The sequence below is a fragment of the Thermobia domestica genome, chromosome 11 (genome assembly GCF_964235325.1).
Source record: "Thermobia domestica chromosome 11, izTheDome1.hap1.1, whole genome shotgun sequence".
NCBI classification, from domain to species: Eukaryota; Metazoa; Arthropoda; class Insecta; order Zygentoma; family Lepismatidae; genus Thermobia; species Thermobia domestica.
The window spans coordinates 23,326,280-23,348,741 of NC_137464.1; the positions used below are offsets into that span (position 1 = coordinate 23,326,280).

At 36.3% G+C, this 22,462-nt stretch overlaps 1 protein-coding gene across 1 annotated transcript; it reads right to left on the bottom strand.

The window, feature by feature from the left end:
- Positions 1-1,622: 1,622 nt before the first annotated feature.
- Tssk (Testis-specific serine/threonine kinase) lies at positions 1,623-19,386 on the bottom strand. The gene is made up of 3 exons (XM_081730238.1): positions 19,251-19,386; positions 6,898-8,153; positions 1,623-2,099 (listed from the first exon to the last, which is right to left on the bottom strand). Exon 2 carries the CDS (start codon positions 7,991-7,993, stop codon positions 6,953-6,955), a length of 1,041 nt encoding a protein of 346 aa, XP_081586364.1. The 5' UTR covers positions 7,994-8,153; positions 19,251-19,386; the 3' UTR covers positions 1,623-2,099; positions 6,898-6,952.
- Positions 19,387-22,462: the final 3,076 nt, after the last annotated feature.

The window sequence follows — 22,462 nt, forward strand, 5'->3', positions numbered from 1 at the left end:
CAGTGAATTGTGGAATCACTTCGAAAACGACCAAGAACGAAGACTGACAATGCAAACGGGTGACATGCCAAATTACGAAGAAATGCATCAAAGGACCATTTAGACATATATTCTTTCATTGAATTAATGAAAGACGAGCAACGTGAAAATAAAAAACTGCGAGTTCTTCTTGAAATGGGTAATCAAGGAAACACTTAGAAAGCTAAAGTGGAGACGGCCAAGGGCGCCGACTTCCCTGTAAATTGGGGGGGAGGGGGAAGATTCAGATGCAGAAGGTATATATATGAGGATTTTAAGACAAATTTGATTCAAATTATGCCAGATATTGTATATTCATAAATACAATAGGGGACCCACATGATCATTGGGGGCGCCCTTGGAGACGGCTTGACAGGACTCACCGCCTAAAACATAGACTTAAGAACAATGAAATTGATGTAATTTCATATACTGTTGTTGTTTCATATTACATCCACATAGAAACTTGATATGCTATTTTGGATAAAATTTATGTTCTTGTAAAATATTTAGTTTAATTTGTCTGAAATAGAAGATAGATTGCAGTTGAGAATAAAATAAATACCCCTTTGTTACAGATACGGTGTGAAAATTCCCTTATATAAGGCGAAACAGGAAAAGGTCAAACGGGAATTCCCGTTCTGCCTCAAGATAACATCTTTATTGGTTGTCGTCATATATTTTGAGGGCATAAGGCGAAACGGAAAAGGTCAAATGGGCATTCCATTCGTTTGTTTTATTTTTTGTTTCTTTCCTGAGTCGTACTATTTCATATCAGTGTACCAACTGTCTGGCAACGTCTCGTTGCAGGACGTCACGTTTAACATCAGTTTGGTTTTGCTATTTTCTAAAAGTGATATGGAGTTTAGCAGAGCACTCTGGTCCTTGGCTAACTATTCGCCTTGACGCGGGATTTTTTTGGTTCGATTTCGTTCATAATTGTAGTCTTTTTTCTCTTCCCTCATTTTGTGTCCAACCAACAGTCCACATTAAATAGTGTGCAAGTGTACGTTATAGTGCATAGACAACTTGCACCAATAAGGCAGAGTGTATATAGGTAAACATGGATCAGTACAAAGAAACAGGCACTGGTACAACAGTAAATAAGAAATGGTTGATCAGACAATTTCTAAATGCTACGATTAAATTACTAATCGTAAATTAAGGTACTAATAATTTAAAAAAGAAAAGTTGCTTAAAGTTAAAACAAGTATTCATAAGTCAGCTCTATGCACTAGAACATACTAGTAGTAGTTCGAATTGGACCAATGGTTGTGTTGAAGAGAAAAGGCACTATTTCCCTCAAACAATTCTTTTAACATTTCGAAAGCATTTGAGTGAAAGGGGTTAAAAGTAGGTTCTGGCACAACCATTGGTCCTAAGACAAAAGCCGCACACCTGCTAAAAACTAAACTTTGTATGTTCATATTTCATTTTATAACAATATCATCTAACGTATAACTCGACAGTTGCAGAACCTAGCAGTGGTACATAAGTTTCTTAAACCCTATATTATATGTAAGAAATACTTAAATATTCCAAAATCTCAAAAGAAATATTATATAGATTGAAGGAAAATTTAAATAAAATAAAAACAAAATATGTAAATGTCCTCTTTGATACTTTAATAAGATAATATTAAATTATAAATTATTCTATTTTTTTCTTGATTAAATCCATATGATTTTTTTTTTGGGACAAATATATTAAACAGACATAAACACACATAAATGTTACTTCTAAAAATATTTTCAATAGGCCATCTCATGAAGAATAGAAAAAAGTAACTCTTTTCTTGAATTTTCTGTACAGTACACAAATACAACATTGAGTCTAATTAATGAAAGTTATATTATATGTTAATATTTTATTTACATTGTTTATATGCCTCACCAAAAAAAGTCACAGCTTCTGAAAAAAATCTTGTAAAAAATATAATAATAAGTGGAAATCCAAAACCCTGTGGAATGTTGCAAGAAAATGTTTATGTTTTGCTCTCAGATATTTCAATTCACAAGTTATTACGAGTTTGATACACTTACAGATTCTCATCAACGTATTCTTCAATATTTTTGAGATATCTGAAAAGAGATAAAAATACAAATGTTATTGTGAAAAAGCTTTACAAGAAGTACAAGACAGCCAACAGATTCTTATGAACTTTATTATTATTATTATTATTATTATTATTATTATTATTATTATTATTATTATTATTATTATTATTATTATTATTATTATTATTATTATTAATTTCTCGCACTTCGAAAATAGAACAAAAACTATTTTCATCTCGTCTCATTTAGCGAATCTATTTACAAAATTTGTGCCCTGATTTTTTTTTCTTAAGAGCCTGCCTTACTAAAATTTATACAAAGTTTACCATTTTACTTTTGTTTATTTTTCATTAAGCGAAAAGAGATAATGAAATTCAACTTACCACAATCATAGAAAATGTTATTCAACAATAAAAAATATGAACCTTAAAAATGTACAGTGTTATCACCCAAAGAAATTAGTGTTGCCAGAAAAACAACGCCCCTAAAATCTAAGTTAAGGCAGCAAGTAGAGAAACGAACTCAACTGCATTTGGTTACGTATCATGTTGTTTTGGTTTGCTGTGAACTACTTTTTAAATAATAGTTGTATTTAGTTTGTAATAAACAAACTAGTTTTAACATATATTTATTAACATTAAATAATAATGTTCTTTAAAAATTAGTTCACTAGAAACCAAAACAACATGATACGTAACCAAATGCAATTGAGATTGTTCCTCTAGTCTCTGTCTTAACTTAGATTTTAGAGGCGTTGTTTTTTCTGGCAACACTGTAATTTCTATGGATGGCAACACTTAAAATTCTTCAGGTTCATATTTTCTGTTGTAGAATAACATTATCCAAGATTGTGGTAAGTTGCATTGCATTATCTTCTTTCACTTATGCATAAACAAACAAAAGAAAAATTGTAAATTGTGTATTATTTTTAGTAATTCAGGCTCAACTTCGTCTAGAAGTTATCAGAAGCCTCCCGTGCCACGAAATGTCTACAAAAAATGTTGTTGAAGCAAAGTAAAGCGAAAACGTTCGCCTTCAATTTAAAAGTAATGCATATATATATATGAAAGTGACTTTGCGACTTAATAGCTTTTGAACCACCCGAACGATCTCCATCAAATTTTCAATATAAATGAGGTTCGGGACTGGGAGTTTTTTTTTTTTTTTTTTTATCATTTCACTTTAACGGTGCAACTAAGACGGAGGAGGAGATATATAAAAATGATCGAAAATGACCGATATTAGTGTCGAATCCAGAGTTTTCAAGATCGCTGAAATGAACAGTCACACTATTTAAGTACTATTGTTAAGAATAACGCAGTGTTTCACTGGGAATATTACGCACAATAACTCTCTCAATTATAAATGGTTGTATTATTACTGATGACCTTTTTCTTTTTTTTTTTTTTTTTTTAAAAAGAAACTCTTTTTGCACAACGCAATCTCTCTTAATGGGGGTTGCCACGTTAGAAGAACTTGTAGCTGTCATAAAAAAAAATCTTGAAACCCTATCATATTTCACCATGTACACATAGTCTTGAAAGGGTCACAAAACATTTTTTCCATCTTGCAAGGAGTTGAACAGTGTGCAACTTTCTGGGACATCTTGCTTGCTACCTGCTATAGCCCTCCCGCTGACATAAAGGAAAAAACAGTTTCGCCGCTTCCGAAACAACGGATTCTTTTGGACACGGAGGGGGAGTGCGCCAAAATACGTTTTTAATGAGGAGGTTCACTGTTTGTCCACTAGAGTGCAGTGCTGCTTAGGTGGAAGTACCTTTCTTGCTTTCAAGAAGTTGTAATATGTACACAGTAATATAGAAAGATTGAGTTTCAAGGTTTTTTTTTTTTTTTTTTTAATGACAGCTACAAGATTCATTTAACGTGCCTATGTGGCCTGAGTGAGAGTGCGCACAACGGTGCCACAACAGAAACAACCTAGTATTATTCTAATACGTATAAGAGACAAGATACAAGATAATCCTTTAAGCTAACAATTGTATGCTTCTGTACGATACATTAGTTAATGTTGATATTATTACATTATTATAAACTGTGCAAATAAAATAATAAACCACTCTGAAATAGATAGGGTCTATTAACTTACGAAACTCTTGAAATAAATATTTACGTACAGAAAGATCGTGTACGAACAGCAGAATGTAGTGCTATTTTGTTACTTTCCTGGGAACACTTCACTTCTCCCTTCTATGGTGCGTGCATCGGGCAACCGCTCTACTTACTCCACCTACAGGACGACTCTAGTTAGGTTTATCGCTAGATGTTCAGCTGCGTACCATTCACATCTGAACATTGTTCAATCTTCTTCTGAATTCGAGAATTACGTTCTGATAGTGTCTATTGGAATGTTGCGAATCACATATCTTACGCTCACGGTTGTCTAGTTTGTCGGGTTTTGTGCATGTAATTGCACCTTGACGTTCCCATACAACTACTAAACATATGGCGTATATGTAGGATTTATGGGTCATAGTACGGCCAATCTATTCGTCTCAAAGTTATCAACAAACAACTTCCAAACTTTAAGAGCAGACTATGGGTTGGGTCAGTGGTGGCGCGTTCACCTCTGGTGCTTGGGGTCCAGGGTTCGATCCCAGCCCTCGTCCAGTGAACCTTGTGGTGGACAAACACCGTGTGCGTGGGTTTCCTCGGGGTTCTCCCGTTTCCTCCCACTTTCTTCATTCCACCATTTCATTCATTTCTTTTACCACAGTCTCCTTTAGCCTTGTCGGCATAACCGTGGGACGTAAAACTGAAAGATTTCATTTCATTTCTCAATAAACAAAAAAAAAGTTATAATGACGTCTCCGCTTCCCCAAGACGTTTGCTACTGTTTTGAAATGCAGTTTCTGTTTCTTTTATTACAGCAGCAGCAATGTCCTTCTCCTGAGTAACAATGTACCATCTATTATTCCAAAAGCCAATGTCAATGCGCATTATGGGCATTCAGAGCCATCTATTTAAGTGTAAGAAGAAAAGTTTTCAACAGACACTTTCGTCATTGCCACTGAACATTAGTGACATTTTAGTCAAGACGTAGTACTATGCCGTAGCCGTTCCTACTACACATATGCCATGATGTAGTACTACGACATAACCAGTTACAGGGTTAACAGTAAAATATATGGATTATTGACTAAAAAGAAAACTGAAAGGAAAAGAGACGAACACGAAGATGACTTACAAGGGGAGATAATAATAATCATCCAGGACAAAATGAATAATTTTTAATAGAAATAAAATAAATGATATTATAATATAAATTTTACAAAAGTGACCATTATATTCACAAGGTAAAATTGAACTGCTCTTAGCAAACACTTTATAATGTTAAAGAAAGTTAAATATTTGCACATGCGGACAAAATTGGCTCCTCTGCTCGTTACTGTAATGAGTATGTAACGAACGAGTTTTACAGAATCTATTAAGATATACAAATTGAAGAGAGAGAGAACGTTGAATAGCGTTCGCAACATAAATTGTTTCCCACTTCTTCAGTGCTTTATAATACTGATAAAAAGAAGTAAAACAATTCTGTTTGTAAGATATATCCTAGATATATGATTATGATAACTGCAAATTCGTTGTGTTACATTTTTCTGTAACATTTGTGCAACATATTAAGATTTAAAGAATATGTTCAACGAGGAAAATAACTGAAGGCCCCGAACGCTGTCACCATAGGAGTGACTTCCCTCTTGTAGAGCTCTGGAGCCGCCACTGCGTAGCCCTATCATTCTAAGGATTTCCGTATACAAATAGTTTTTGGTTGTTCTTTACTATTGAAAATAAATAATGGATAACTAAATAAACATAGTGATCAGGTTCAAGAAGGTACAATATCCTTTTATTTTTTAAAAAAATAGAGAGTAACCAAGGGTAGCCATGAGGGGGGGCAGGGGGCGCTTGCCCCCTCCTAGAGGAAATTGTACTTGGGAATATCGAAAACCCAATAGAATTTTTACATTAGTTACAGCAAAATTTGAAACTATGTTTGAAACGTCGGTTATACTTGCCCCCTCCCCCCTTGGAAACCAAAACTTGGGCGCCCTTGAGAGTAACACCATTTCGAGCTCCATACTTCTGCCGTATTATTACATATCTCCGAACTAATTTATAGAAGGTTGATTTTCGAATATTCTACATAGCTATACGAGATATATTTTTTTTAAAAAAAGACAGTACTTTTACTATAAAATTTGTATTGCCCATTTTATAGCATTTTATAGATTGTACCCCTCAAAGTAGTCCCCTCTACTGGCACCGGCGCTCTTTTTAAAACAAAACAGAAAATCTTTACGCGTGCTCAAATCTGACTCTAGTCGAATACTGTAGGCTATAAACTTCAATTCAAATCCGACCAAGGTCGGATATAACAGTGAATGTGTTAATTTGTGTCATATATAACTATAGTAAAGATAAATCAAAATTAACTTAGGTAATATTAAAATTGTAGACAACTCAAATTCATATTTATAAAACAAGGACTTGCAAAATCGGTAAAAATAAACCATTAAAATCCATGTTCATTGCAAAGAACATAAATACTTCACAATATAACACAATGGCCTGAAGAAGGAAGATGGTGCAAGTATTGAACAATCTTAAGACTCGAAGTAAAGGGAGAAATGTATGAACAATAAGTTAGCTTCTCTTCTTGAAACGTTCTACCGCGTTCCTTTGAATTCGTTGTGAAGACTAGCAACATCGTAGTAGAATGTTGTCATTGACCGCAGCTACTATAATTATCTTATACAACTGACAAAATTATTAAAAACGTTCTTTAAAAAATCAATCTTACCTGTAAAATGGTCGATCTTCATGAATACAAAGTTTCCTCGTTCTTTTTGTCTGACTCATTCTGGACTGGTGATATTACTATGATTGGCGCTTTTCTTGCTGGTATTGAGATTCAACATTCGCGTGCCCTCAGCTGCACTTCCTGAAGAAGCTCCTGCACCGGCCGAATTCCGACCTTGCTGATGTGAGGATGACGGTGGTAAAGTTCGTGCCGAAGATGCAGGGGATCCTCTCCCGCGCATCTTGACCCATTCATGGCCTGCCACTCTTTCCAATGTTAGTCTCTGGGTGATGTCGGGTTCCAAAATTTGAGTCACTACAGATTTAGCAGCTTGTGAGACCGTGTCACGAACACGGGTACGGAAAGCCCAGTTACGATTCATCTGATCTTTGAGCAATTTTCTTAGGTTTGAATCATCGAACGGCATTGATGCGTTTAGCATAATAAATAGAATAATACCCAAAGACCAAACATCCGCTAATTTCGGATTATATGGCGTTCCACTGACTACTTCTGGAGCAGCATACGCTGCAGAACCACAATAAGTTTGACTCAGAACTCTTCTACCTTCACTGTCCACGCAGAAACGAGCAAATCCAAAGTCCGCAAGTTTCACATTGAATCTCCGCGATAGAAGTATATTTTCACATTTCAGGTCCCTATGTGCAATGTTTTTGCTGTGGAGGTATTGTAACCCACCAACCATCTGTCTAAACCATAGCTTTGCTTGATGCTCAGGCACAACACCATTCCTTTTCACAAAGTCAAGAAGATCACCATTGTCGGCAAAGCGCATAAAAATGAAAACACGTGGGCCACGCTGAAGAATACTATGTACTTGAACTATGTGAGGGTTTTCAATCTTTGTAAGAATGTCCAGTTCTCGAGGGAAAAACTTTTCAAGAAAGTCTTTTGGTGCTTTTTCCTTGTCGAAGATCTTACAAGCCAAGCGCATTTTCCTTTGGTTTGAGCCATCTATGTAATCAGCTAAGTGGACCGTCGCGTACGATCCTTGTCCAATCTTCTTGCCTATCAAGTAACCTTTTTGTTCCAGAGCATTTACCTCTGAGTTTTTGGGACTTAGTTTGCCAGCCATCTGGCGAGGGTAGCAAAGATCTCCCCTCTGATCCACTCAGATTCAATTAACTCCAACACACTCATTGATTTGGGTAAACTGCGGGGCATTGCAATGGCTCCAAAAACATTGCCAAATGGCTTCTTTTCCGGAAGTTTAAATAATATGTGACGGAGAGGACCTGCAAAACAAATCATTAATAAGAACTCAAAAGTATGAAATCGAGCGTCAAGAAAAGAAAACGGAAATTATTGTTATCGTCTACATATAAATCTAACAGTTAACAAGTTCAAGGCGTCAATTGAAAAGGGTCTAACTACAGGTTTCATCTATGATTTTTTTGTTTGTTTTTTTTAGATTTATTACATAATTAAATTGGACTGAACGAATAAGGTTTGCTGAAAAATATTTAAAAGACAAACAATTTCTCTGGTTTCAAAATTCTTGACGCAAGTTTGGTTTCACCGAGTTACATAAACTCTCACAATTCCTTATATATAACTTTTCCTTTAATGCACGAGGGCGTCCAGGAAGTAACTGGCGTTTTGATTTTTTTTTAAAAAAAAAGAACAGAATAAACAAACCAAATTGTATTATATACATTTGAAAGGTACACATTTAAGCTATTTTTCCACATAATCGCCATGAAAATTAAGGCCCTTATACAGTGGCAAACGTTTTTCAATACAGTCACGGTAGAAAACTGCAGCCTGTGATTTCAATCAACCACTGGCTTACACCGGCATATAGTTCGGCATCACTATTAACGCGTTGTATAGCGAGCCATGTCTTCATTACTGGGAAGAGGTAGTAGTCGCTCGTTGGCAAATCCAGGCTATGAGGTGGGTCCTTATCTTCCTCATCGTGAACATTCGAACGACCATTTTTAGGTGTAAAATCAATGCACTATTACCTCACTCTACCTTTACTCATTATTCCATGCCCGTAGACTTCACACAATTGGCGATGGATTTCTTTTTCTTTCTTTCTTTCTTTTTTTTTTTTTTTTTTTTGCCAACAAAAACCTAATCACAGAACGCACCTCACAAGAGGCGTGATTTTCTATTTCAGCGCACATTGTAACACGTCACAGAAAGCATAGTAGGAGCGTCACAGTCTCCATGCTACCACAGCTGGATGCAAACTGAGTGACAATGTTCTGACACCAAGATGGCGACTCTAGCCCCACCCACTGCCGCGATAGCCCAAGACGTTTGGTACTTTTTGAACACCCTTCGTATTTTCAGAATATCGGAACAGCCAGACCAACTCTCTTGCATTAGATATTCATATTCTATACGTCAAACACGGTATATACAGTGAACCACTTAAAGTGGCTCCTTCATGTAGTTTCTGAGCTAATTTACTGAAATAGTTGAAATTTTGCACCAAGCAAATATCGGAAAGGGAAAAGTTTATCCTCGACAATATCACCAGGTCGACAGTGTTGCAATCTCAATATAAAGTATTCTTTTTTCAAATAGCACTACGTCAAGTTATTACATGTCTCAAATCTACATGTAAAACGCAACATTGAAATATCACACTTTTTATTCAGTGTTGCCAACTAAGGATGCTACAGTATCACAAATATTCAAATTTCAGAGGGCTCTACAACAGTAATAAAGCAATTGAAATGAACAAGATGATGCATATCTAAAGTAACTTAGTGTTGGATACTGTGGCCATGATATGATGCATTTGGAACAAATAGGAACAAAGTCACGAGAAATTGAAAATTTATTATTTTTATAGATACTTTATTTCGAAGAAGTGTCAAGATAAGTGTCATATCTAAGGAGATACATGGTTTCCAAAAGAAAATAATCATAATGCAATTTACAGGAACTTGATATCTCAAACCATTCCTGAGATATGATAAGCATAGGTATGGTTTGCAACACTGCTTGTATTTTAATTAGAACAACAAAATACCATAGTTGTAATGTTATACGTTGATGCAAAAGAAAGCAACGATCATTTTAAACATTGCTACAAATTCATCATTTTAAACAGTGTTTCAGACACTACCTATGTTTATCATATCTTCAGATTGGTTTGAGATACCAAACTGCTGTGAACGGCATTATGGTTGTTTTGATTGTTGAACACTACCTAACTCTTTAGACACGATACTTATCTTAGCACCTTTTCGAAATAAAACCAGTATTTAAAAAACTAAATATTCAGTTTCTTGTAACTTTGTTCTTATTTATCCTAAATACATCATATTATGGTCATAGTATTCGACATTAAGTTACTTTAGATGTCCTCCTCGTTCATCTCAGTTGCTTTATTAATGTTGTAGAGCCTTCTGAAATTTGGATATGTGTGATACTGTAGCATCCTTAGTTGACAATACTGAATAAAAAGTGTGATATTTTAATATTTCATTTTGCATGTAGATTTGAAATATGAAACATCCTAACATGGTGCTATTTGAAAAAAAAAAAAAAAAAAGATACTTTATATTGAGACGGCAGCAATGTTAATGTGGTATATTGTCGAAATATGTCAAACTCCCCCCACTCTTCTGTTTTTGCTTAGTAATTCACTGCAATATGCTTGCCGCCTTTCATTTGTCTCAGAAGAGTTTTTTTTCGTTCCACTCTAAATCAGTTTTCACAAGGATTGCAGAAGTATATTTTTGTCCTCGATCGTCACGGAAGAGAGAAGACCTAGAGGGTTAAAAAATCTTAACGATCTCCCAAAACATAATTTATTTGGGGCATATTGCATACTGAGATGAAGGGGAAACGTTGAATTCAAACTCGTCACTCGCTGGTGACCAATGCATATATAAGGTTTTGATTGTGCTGTCTTTATCCAAGTGGAAGGACATATCAGTCTCACAAATATGAAGAGGAAGATAGAGCCTGAAGCACTTTCGGTTCACTGGACAACCAATTCTATAGTTCGAATCATTCTTTGCGTGATAGCTGGATCAGCTGCTGTTGGAAGTTGATTGCGTCGAAAACACTATCACAACCACCAAAGTCTCTTAGTACGATACTTGCTCCTGAGGGATATTTCGTATTTTCATCTGACACTAGCTGCTAGAGACACTTTGTAGCCAGAAACTAGCAGAAGCAGTTCCGTATGTTACTGTTAGTAGTCGCCGGTAGTCTTCTATAAGGGAATTCGGAGCATTACGCCACACAATTCTTTGGTAGTTTATGCCTTCTCTGTTCACCGGTACTGCTCGATCTTTGCCATGTTGCGCATAACAGTACATAACGTCCGCGGAATTCCAGTAACAGAGGAAAAATGTCCTCTTATGATTTTAGGCTCACCCTAAGTTTTTCATGTGTGGACACACCGGACATAGTCTTGTAACCTCCATCAAAAACTACTCTCAGTTTCGTTGTAGAACTTGTTGGCTTCAGAATGGTATGGTGTGGAAGGTAACAGCTTTCTTCTTGTGCTATGACTTCCATGTGCCCCAACTTCAGAAATTATTTCATAATCTCACGATATTGCTGCTGAAGTTAAGGCTGTTTGGTTAATTTGCGTTCAGAATACACTATATTCTTGACCGCGACCTCCCTTAACTTCCTCAGAAAGCATTGTATTATCCTTAACGGGTAGTCTCACCACGTAGCTTCTGTAGATATTACGGTGGTGTTTTATACAAAATGTTCTTCGCAACTCTTCTCTTGTTTTGAGAAATATATCTCACGTGGGAATCCTTCGAAGTCCAACAACTTGTGAAGAATATTATCCACTTCACATGAAGACGACACGTCGTCATTATTACAATCCCACTGGTGAGGCCTACATTGCCCGTGAGCACCCAGCCGAGAGCGGTCTCTAAGACAACAGGTGTTCCAGATGGTACTTTACGCTTTCCACTCAGCATTAGAAGCAGAAACACGTCTCTATCCAGAAGAATGTTAATGGGGTTCACTTTGTGAAGGTTGGGTCCACCATTCTCAGTCCTATCAAATGCGGTCACTAAGCATTAGGATAGGGTTGTTTTGGGTGATCAGACTTCACTTTTGAAACCACAATTGCTCTTCTTTCAGAAACCTCATTTGTGTCACCTAGAGATAGAAACTGTAAGTTCACCAATGCACTGGTACTTAGTACTCTTGCTCCCATTATGCCTGAAATGATCACAGAGGATTTTAACTATTGTAATCCAAGCTTTTTTGTGCAGCTCTAGGTAAGGAAGCTTGCTTCTGGCGCAGAGACTAGAAAAGCTTTGAATGGATAAGAAGGCATAACGATTCCTCTCTTCACTTTCTCAATAAATAGCAAAATACTACGTAGTACAATAGAACATGCGGCAAGTTTGCTTCGGCATACAATATTTGATTCCTGTACCGATAATGCTGGGAACACAGGTCTAGGAAAATTCGGTGTAGGAAATTTCGGTGTAAGAAAACTCGGTGTAGGAAAATTCGGTGTACGGAAAAATCGGTGTGGGGAAATTTAGGTGTAAGGTAGATTCGGTGTAATACATATTGAATATTACCACTTACGATAATTTACGACACTTCATATTGTGAAAACGAAATCCATTAAATATAACGAATAAATTATTAGTTCCTATTTCAAGAAAAGCAAATTTATTTTTTTTCTTCAGTCCACTACCCCTTGCATGTCTTTCGCGGGGTATTATTATAAACTACTTTTCATCACACAATGAAGCTGACACTTTTTGTCAGAAATAAAACAATTATAAGTTCAGAGTTATAGGAACAACTAAAAACACCTTTCCTATAGTACATCATAGAACATATACAAGGTGATTCTTTTAAAACTCACGGATTTCATTTGGGTCTAGAATTTCTAACTGAAGTTCGATTTTCATGCGGTTTGTGGCAAATGATCAAGGAACGTTGGGAGATTTATGGAACTATGTTTACTGGTTTAAATTCATTTGGAGTAATATCGGCCACGTCTCTAGAAAAACAGCAAATATTCGCCACTGTATCGAATTGGAATTAGGTGAGGTGCGGTGTGGAGATTTGAGTTTCTTCGTTAGATGGCAACCTTGCGACGGTCAATAAGAAACAAGAAACTGGGCCGTTGTATTGAGAATTATGCTGTGCTACTGTATCAATATGATCAGGACACAGTTACAATAATGTACTCTTTGGAGCAATGTGATTTTATCGTTAAAAAGTTTTTGGAGAACGGGATCTGTTGTTGCTACGCAAAGGGCATTTACACGCAACTTTGCCTCACGTTCTGCCCCAGACAGGATCATAATATAGTCGTTAGTGAATAAATTGCAGGAAACAGGATCGCTTCTGAGGAAGACAGGGATGCATCCGATCTCGCTGGCGGATGTTGTGAAAGATGTCAGATACCGACTCTAAGTCACCCAAGAAATCTCTATTCAACATGTGATTTCGCTTCAAATATCCAATATCTCATTCAAACTGTAACGTACAAGGGCGAATATTTGCTGTTTTTCTTGCGGCCTGCTCTATATTACCCCGGATGAATTTAAACCAGTAAACATAGTCCGATAGATCTCTCATCCCTCCTTGATGATTTGCAGCAAACGGCATGAAAATCTGACTTCAGTTAGAAATTCTAGAACCAAATGAAATCCGTGAGTTTTCAAAGAATCACTCTGTATATACATATGTAAGATGCAAAAATATATTGATCAAAAAAGTCTTAGTGGAAAGGGGATGGTTTCATAAGATAATAGTTGTACAAATAGTTGACTTCTCCTCCAATCAAACACTTTAGTTTGTTTGCCTTAAGGTAAACAAACTAAAGTGTCTGATTGGAGGACTTTGAGGACTAAAGTGGTTGATTGGAGGACAAATTTCTCGTCATGTAAGGGCCATAAAATGTTAAAATCCTTCGAAATCTAGAATTCCAATAATTTCAGGAACACAATTCAATATAAAGCAATATAAAGTAGACAGTAAACAGTAAAAATGATAGTAGACAGTAGAAGTACGTTCTACACAAAATTTGAACTTCAAACTAATACACTCATTTATACTCAAAGTTGAGTTTTTAATAAATCCTACGGCCTACCATAACGAATCTTTCTTTACACCTAACATTCCCCACATCGAGTTTTCCGTACACCGAATTTTCCTACACCGAATTTTCTTACACCGAATTACCCTACACCGAAATTTCCTACACCGAATTTTCCTGCTCCCTGGGAACACAGTAGGACATTCACGAGTCAGATGTGATTAGGGGCATTGCACACTACAAGGCGTTGCAACACACACGAAACATTATAATAAGCTCTCATGCGGAATAGTTCCATCACGATTCGATATTAAAGGAGATTCTTCAGTTGAGAAATGTTGGAAATGTCATTTTGTGTCACGGAGTTGAATTTGCGTAATGTTATCAAGAAAAATGGAGTCGGTATTTTTCCATGCGGATGGTGGATAGGGTAGATTCTAGTTGATTTCTTTCACTTCTTGAACTAATATGACCGGAAAGCCCTTTCTTCCCAAATCTTGTAAGATTTCTTCAGGGTCTGTGCCAATGGGGAGTTTCTTTACAATGACTTTGAGGATATTTAGTTTTTTATTCGTCTTACTGGTGAATTCTATAGCTTGTTGCTTCAGAAGAGTTTCTACCTTCGTCAAGTTCTGATTATGAAAGCGGATTTTGATGTGATCCAGGTTGATTATAAATTCTGCTTTAGTTTGGCATTTTTAACTATGGATTTTGTGAAGACGTGCGTGCTTCCGTAATGCTGTCAAGAAACATACTCTTGAAAGCTGATTTTGTTTGATCATTCTTTGAAGTGGTAGGATGTGAAGGAGGCTCATCGTCCATGGCAGAGGTTTGATACGTGTTTAACATCGGAATAGGGGGTGGTGGTTATGATTGGTAGCCATCTTAATGTTGGTAGAAACAATCTGGGCGAAGGTGATTTGTAGTTAATCCTGAGAAGAGTCACTGGACTTGAAATAGGCTGGTGAAGTGGTGGTTGCTGCTGGATAGTAGCAATTGGACCATAGAATGCTTCATGTTCTTTCAGGTATGCGGACTTGCACAAAAGCCGCAAGATGCACTTCTTCCGTTGACACTTAAATTTAAAAGAGTCAGATTACACTCACTATCTCTGGTATCAATTTTCATAGCCGTTTGTCATTTAAGTAGCCAGGTCCAAGTAGAACTCTTAAAATTGTGTACCCGAACAGAAGTATTGTGTTTTCTACATACGAATAAATTCGAAATAAAAAAGAGTTTGTGATTAATTGGGGTTTTAAAAAGTTTTGTATTAATAAGAATATCTTAACAAATAGGGGGATTGTATATTTAAAAGTTTTCAAGTAAAAGATTAGAATTAGGAATTAGATTTCTGGGCTTTCGGTATCCATAGCAATTTAGCCCATCACATATGAGGGAAGACGTCCCTCGCAGATGACAGTTCTGCGGAATAAGAGAGGAAGAAAAGAATGGGGAAAGAAGGAAGCGAACTGGGACAACTATGTTAGGTGCCATCCCGATATTTACGTGGAGTAAATGAGGAAAAACTCACTCAGGTTTTACATGTATTCAACCAAGATATATCACCAGGAGTCGAACCCGGGACTGCTTGCACCAAAGGCGAGAGCGTTAGCGACTACACTACGCGGGGCCACACAACATACGGTAAAAGATGATTTGGGTAGAAGTACAAGAGTACACGATTCACGAGAAAGGTGAGATAGATGGATATGCCACGATGTCTGTACACTCGGCACGAACGTAACAGAAACACCGATTAACGAGGCCGAAACAACAAAAGCTTGACCATCTAAAAGCCAAAGATTTGGTGTTAAACAAAACTTAACCCCGGAGCTCTCTAGCGAAAGACACAACATACAGAATGGCCTAAAAGTAGGTACATACCCCTGTATTGATCAAGTATAACATTCTAGCTTATAGGTTTATTTGCTTTGGCTGTTCCGAGTTTAAGATATAAGTAGAAAGACATTAACAACAAATAATAAAGAAACTAAGTCTACTTGATGGATAACAATAACAAAAAATGATTAAAAAGCAATGAATTGTTAAGTACGGGACTGTATACCTAGTTTTGGGCCACCCTATATTTGCAGTTTCAAGTTGAAAGTAACTAGTCCGAACACTCTGCTTAGAGTTGAATGAGAAACTTCGTACAAAATTTCGAGTTCTTACTTCCAACATTTCAGAGATCTGATGAATGACGGAACATTCTCCAAGATACTTTTTCCCTCTGAAGGGTAGCTTTTCTATCGACAGCTAAGAGCTCAAGGAAAAAGTATAAATTTACGGTGGATAAGATATTAATTTAATGAGTATTGGAAATGTTAGAAGAAGAAGAAAGGAGTATACTGAACAGTATTTTAGAAAGAAGAGATAGGATGATTAGATACATTATTGGAAATGGAGGACTCGTGATATTAGCTATGGAGGAAATGGTAGAAGGAGATAGTACTTAGAGAAAAGTCACGATCCAAATCCTTCTGCTAAGGATCAGAGGAAGACCCTTTGAAATACAGACCAAATAATACAAGTTGTGGGGTAGCAAATGTACCAGGAAAGTGAAAAGTCTGGGTCAGATAGGTAAGAATGGAAAATTTTCCTAAACCAATTGAAAGATTGCTGAAAATTTGTTAGCTGAGAAACTGGCGGTATTTGTCGCGAAACAGATTGGTCATATCCAGAGCTAAACAATTATTGGCCGATCTTCTTACCCATTAAATAAATTTTTCTATTTGTTTATTCAATGCAAACACAGAGCATTTAAAGTAAAGCCCAACAACAAGATGACGTTTATAAGTGTAATTACAATATTTAGTGACACACTAACAAGAAAGGAAATAACAATAAAGTGATATATATTTCATGGAGAGATTGTAGCCCCGAGTAGCGTATTCACTAACTACTTGACCTTTGGTGCGAGCGGTCTCAGGTTCGATGCCTGATGGGGATAGTCGGTCAAAAAGGTGTAAAAGCTTTTTCACACTAGTCATACTGAGGTTTTCCTCATTGACACAGGCAAATTCCAGGATGGTACCTCAAATAATGGTCTCAGTCCACTTTCATTCTTTCCTTCCTCTTCAATTCTCCGGTCAGTGTGATCGCCGAGAGACGTGATCCCTCTTACTTATGGATTAACATGACCATAGATGCTGAAAGCCCAGAAATCTAATTCCTAATTCTAAGCCTTCATGGAGAGATTTGCTCGCAAGGAATTTCATTCCCCATCAGGAAGTCGCGATTGGAAAGAGGGATTGCCGTCGTCGACGGTGATGGGCCGCCGGAATCAGCCGGCACCCGTCCGCGGCGGCACGACGATCTACTTGTTCAAAGTTGACGACCTTTTGCCGAGACGGCAAGTGGTCGAAAATCGTAAAATAAAATGCCCTTTGCCTAATCTTTGTTGACTGTTGCCGACTGTCAGAGTCGGCAAAACAGTCAGAAAGGCCTCTTTCCGACCCTCTGCCGACTCCTTATGCCGGCCTCTTTTCGACGGCGGCGCCGACGCATTTAATGTTCATTTCCGGCTGTTTGCCGACTGCTCGGCAAGGCAACTATTCGTCGCGATCGAAAATCGCGCGGAGAGGCGCCGTTGTCCGCCGCCGGCAATCCGACCGCGGCATCTGGTCGGCATGGACAAATTGTCCGACTGTAGGCGGCAGGATCCTGATAGGGTTGGTAACATTGGGGAAATAATTCAAAGTGGTATGCTTCCGAAACGGGTAAGGTACGAAATCAACCATAAATAGAGCTTCAAGATTTGTGCTCCAAGATTCGTGAAATATAGTGTTGGCGCAGCATACTACGCATATCATGGACCGAAAGGAAAAGGAATGAAGACGTACTAAAGGAAGCTAATGAAGGACGATAGATCATGAAGATAATAGGAACAAGAAGAAACAGCATGCTTGGCCATCTTATTCGGCACTCCGATTGGATCATTGTGTTGATAGAGGGAAAAGCAGAAGGACGAGGAAGACCAAGGATAGAATATCTAGACGCAGTTACGAAGAAGAGACGTTTTCGAAGTACAAAACAGCTTTCCCAAGAGAGAGAAAAGTTTTAAAATTTCCATGTTGCCCACCAACCTATGCTTGAGATGATATAGTAGCAATTAAAAGTCATCACTCGCTAAAAGTGACTAATTTTTGTTTAAATATTACACGAATGATATTAACAGATATATTTTGAAGAAAAATGTGATATTTGGAGTCTTAAATAACTTTTGGTTATGTAAACTGAGATGTTAGGGAGCCCTAACCATAACATATCAATTTTATTATGGTCAATTGCACACTTCACATTGATAAGTTAGAAAAATAATAATATTTAGTAAGGCAATTTCCAGTATTAAAACTAAATTGAACTAATTAGAACTTTAGGTTTAGCTACAATTAACGTATTTTTTTCTTTGAAATTATGGGATTACATAACACGCTCCAACTTGTTTTCGTGCTCATCAAAAAGTAGGACTGGTTTAGCTAGCTTAGGGTAAGATAGGATAGAGTACAGTACTAGGTAGGAAAGAGTAGAATAGAATAAGAGTTAGGTTGGAGTAAAATAAATCTGGATCCCTCCTGTGAAAATTAAGTTCTATTTCTTGTGTCTACGTAAGGATGCCAACTAGTGTGGGCATTGAAAAGTTGACTCGAAATTACACTTGATTGACTTACGTGTGGTTGACTGATTCGCATGTTTTGTTTTGTAAAATCTACAAAAGTTGTTTAAATATGTCCGTCTCTTTCAATATGATGTCCTTTTTCCTGTATTTATGCTAATGAGATGTGTATGTAACTAAGATGTTGTTTAGAAGAATCTTCAAAATCTATCAACTAAACTTGCAACGCCATACAATTTGGGCTGAATGTGCTTGAGTGAGGAAACGTTTTTTTGTTTAACATACACATTTATTATATATACAATCTAATTACGTCGCTGTACATTGTCATTCTATGTTTATAATGTATATATTGCATTAAACTTACTGTTCATCTTGCAGTTTTTCTTTGTAGGCTTATTTAGTCCTTAAGCGTTAAAGTATAATACATTCAGAAAACTAACCTTTCCTAGAATCTGGAATTCAATTACTAATAAATATATTTGTTTTGCCATTCAGATGATTGCATTATAACGATCTTCTTGTTTTAAGTTTGACTAAATCACGGTTGATTAACGTTTATAAATTCTATGTTTATTTGTTTAAAATGCATTTATACTTAATTATAAATCAGTCGAATATGTACTGTAGTTATTTTTATAATTAGATTCATTATCTAATATTCAAATTATAAAATAGAAGCTATTTTAAGTGTAATATGAATTATCTTACCTTAAACAATTCTGAAAAATAACTACCATAAATTTATACAAGTTACTACATATTTTGCATTAACCCCCGAATCGTATTTGAAGTCTTGTTACTGGGCAACGAGTATTCATGTCGAAACAATGGAAGAATGGTATGCGATACAATTATTAAGCACTGTTATTGAATTCTATTGAACTGGAAAAAGCAAATGAATATTTGCAACAATAAAGAGTAGAGGAGATGAAAGATAGTAACTATTATTTTTCGCAAAATATGCAAGAGAGGCATAACTTATTTTCTGATACTGATTAAGACAAGAACTAGAATAAGTGTAAATATAAGGAGATGAAAATACTTGACTATTTTGAGGTAGAATAGGTATCTCTAACAACGTTGCAATCAAAACGTTAACGCATTGCGAAAAATTATGCCATTAAAGTATTAAACCCATAATTTATCTAAATGAAAATGATATGAATATGGGATTTCAGTTGGCCGACTATTATAAAATATAGTATCCTGTACAACCCGTGTTTCATATTTTCTCAGTAATACCAACTGTAAGAGTGTCAGTAATTTAACAATAATGTCAGATTAGAAAATGAAAATAGTAGTATAAGTTGATGCAACTCTAGATATTTACTTTTAGCAGATTCTGCTTAAAATGAAGAAAGTTTCCAAGAAAGAAGTACATAGTCGAACAATTAGTGTTTTATCTTACATATTTTTTAATGTTTATACATCCTAACATTTTAAGCTATTGTTGGTTATCTTGTCTAAACAACAATATATGACAAGTTTCCGGAATTCGAACTTGGGGCCACGTGGACCAAGGATACCCGTAAGCCGGTAGAGCAAGTGAGCAACATGGTCTTTATCCACATGCAAGCTAACCTGTGAGCAAGAATACGACAATACAATGATCTCGCTGCTGGTAGGATTAGACGATGTAAGTAACTTACGCCTGCTGCCGGTAGAGGCGCTAGAGTCGTTTTTGTAGTATTGGGAAAATATAAAATTTCCATTGGTTGTATAGGAAATGAATGTCATAGTGATCAGTGGCATTTGTCTTAATGATAAACAATAAAGCACATTCGTCTATATTATCATCATTAGACCAATAGAGGCAGTTTTCATAGAAAAAAGAGAAAGAAAAAAGGGTGCTAAAAATAAGGCATAAAAGGTTTTAATTCCCTTAACTACTTCGATGACCTCCAATGGCCAATTTTTGGAACGTTTTTTTCTTTCTTTTCAATGCGTGGTTATCGTATATTATTCAAAATGGGCATTTAAAAAAAATTGAGTGGTCTATGCTACTTGAAAATTAGTCAAAATTATCTTTTCGGGAAACTTCGTTCGAAATAACTCAGTCTCAAAAGTGAAATATCACAGTTATTTATACAACATTTGTTTATGATATAAAAACAAAAGAGCATATCTCACGTACAAGTTATGAGAGCCCTTCCCCTCTCCCATGGCCTTTGACAAAGAAAGAGATTACATCAGGACATAAAATTTCAAAACCAGACAATTAGATTCAGGATAATCAATTTTGAATTGGACAATTCATATGCACAGGCACGTAGCCAAGGGGTGGGTCCGGGGGGTCCGGACCCCCCTTTGGAACCAGAAATGTAAAAAATTAAGAAAGAATGAAACAAAAAGAAACTAGGAAAAGAAGAATCAGCGTTAAAAATATAAAGCTACAGTAAGCGTTTGGTTACACTTTCTTCTGAGGAGCTTTGTGTGGAGGAAATTGAGGGGGAACAAGTTGAAAATTGATATTATTGTAACAGAGCATTCCAAATTCCATCTAGCTCCATGCTAATTCTAAGGACTACAAATGACGATCGATAAACCAGTTCGATCAGATAGACTCTCAGAAGTCCTTAAAAAACTCGGAAGATTATATCTTTTTCAATACTTTTTGTTATATTCTTTTACTAGAGATTCTTCATAGATTTTATTGTCCAAAAAACCAATATGGATATGTTGCCATAGCTGTTGTCATAGTAAAATAGTTTAGATTGATCGAACCCCTGGTGTGTAGCCGGAGTATCTCATGTCATGCCTCCCCTCCTCATTACGAAATCCTGGTTAAACGAACCAAATACGTTTCCAGTAAACTAGTTTAGAATGATCGAGCCCCTGGTGTGATAACCGCAGTATTTCGACACGGACCCCCCGTATTATGAAATCCTGGCTACGTGCCTGATATACATGTTAAAAAAATACCTTAAAAAATACGTTTGTGTAACGCTTTCTCTCTGCACTGAAGTACCAATTGTCGATACAGTTTTCGGATCAAAGTTCTTAAGTGAAGGGCCATTGACGGAAATTGTGAATTTTATTCCTACTGAACACTGGTCGCCAGCTCCAAATTTCTAGTCGCCAATGGCGACCCGGCGATCGGAAATTTTGCCCCCTGTCTTAGAAAATTTCATTAGTGTCTTCATGTTGTATAGCTACAAGAAACTGAAAAAAGTAATTTCTTTCTTATCTGTCTCACCTGCAATTTATCTCGCCTGTATGTACTGAAATTCTGTACAATACTAAACTTCATATTGCGAGAACTCGTGAAGTACTCTGGACGACCACAAGGCCCACATTTCAGCCGGTGACGCTATATAATGCTTGGTTTGTGTAAGCCTGTAATTATTAGTTCTCTCCATGATATAATTTGGCTATGCCACTGCTCAGTATTGCACTAATTATTTCATATGAGAAGTTTCGTAATTTATAATCTGTATAATGTGTTGTCGCTGTTCCTTTCACATGTGTAGATCTACTAATTCGTCATTCCTTTCATTCGTCAATGTATAAGTCATACTACTCGAGGGCGACGATTCTAAGGGGGCCTGGCCCCCAATACTCATGTGGGACCATGTATTTTTATGAATATGTATTTTTATATTTATTTTTATTATTATATGTATTTTTAATGAATATACAATTTGGTATAATTTGAATTAAATTTGTCTTAAAATCCTCATTTATGTCTTCTTAGACCCTTGTCTGCAAACAAATATAAATTTGAATGCCCCCCCCAAAGTTACAAAAAAATCGGCGCCCTTGATACTACTATAGCTCGAAACATGAAACTTGGATAAGAAACTCCATTGCCTTGAAAATAAGTAATAAGAAAAACAATTAAATTATGTCCCCTAAAGGAGGTTAAAGGAGTATCGAACATATATATATATATATATATATATATATATATATATATATAT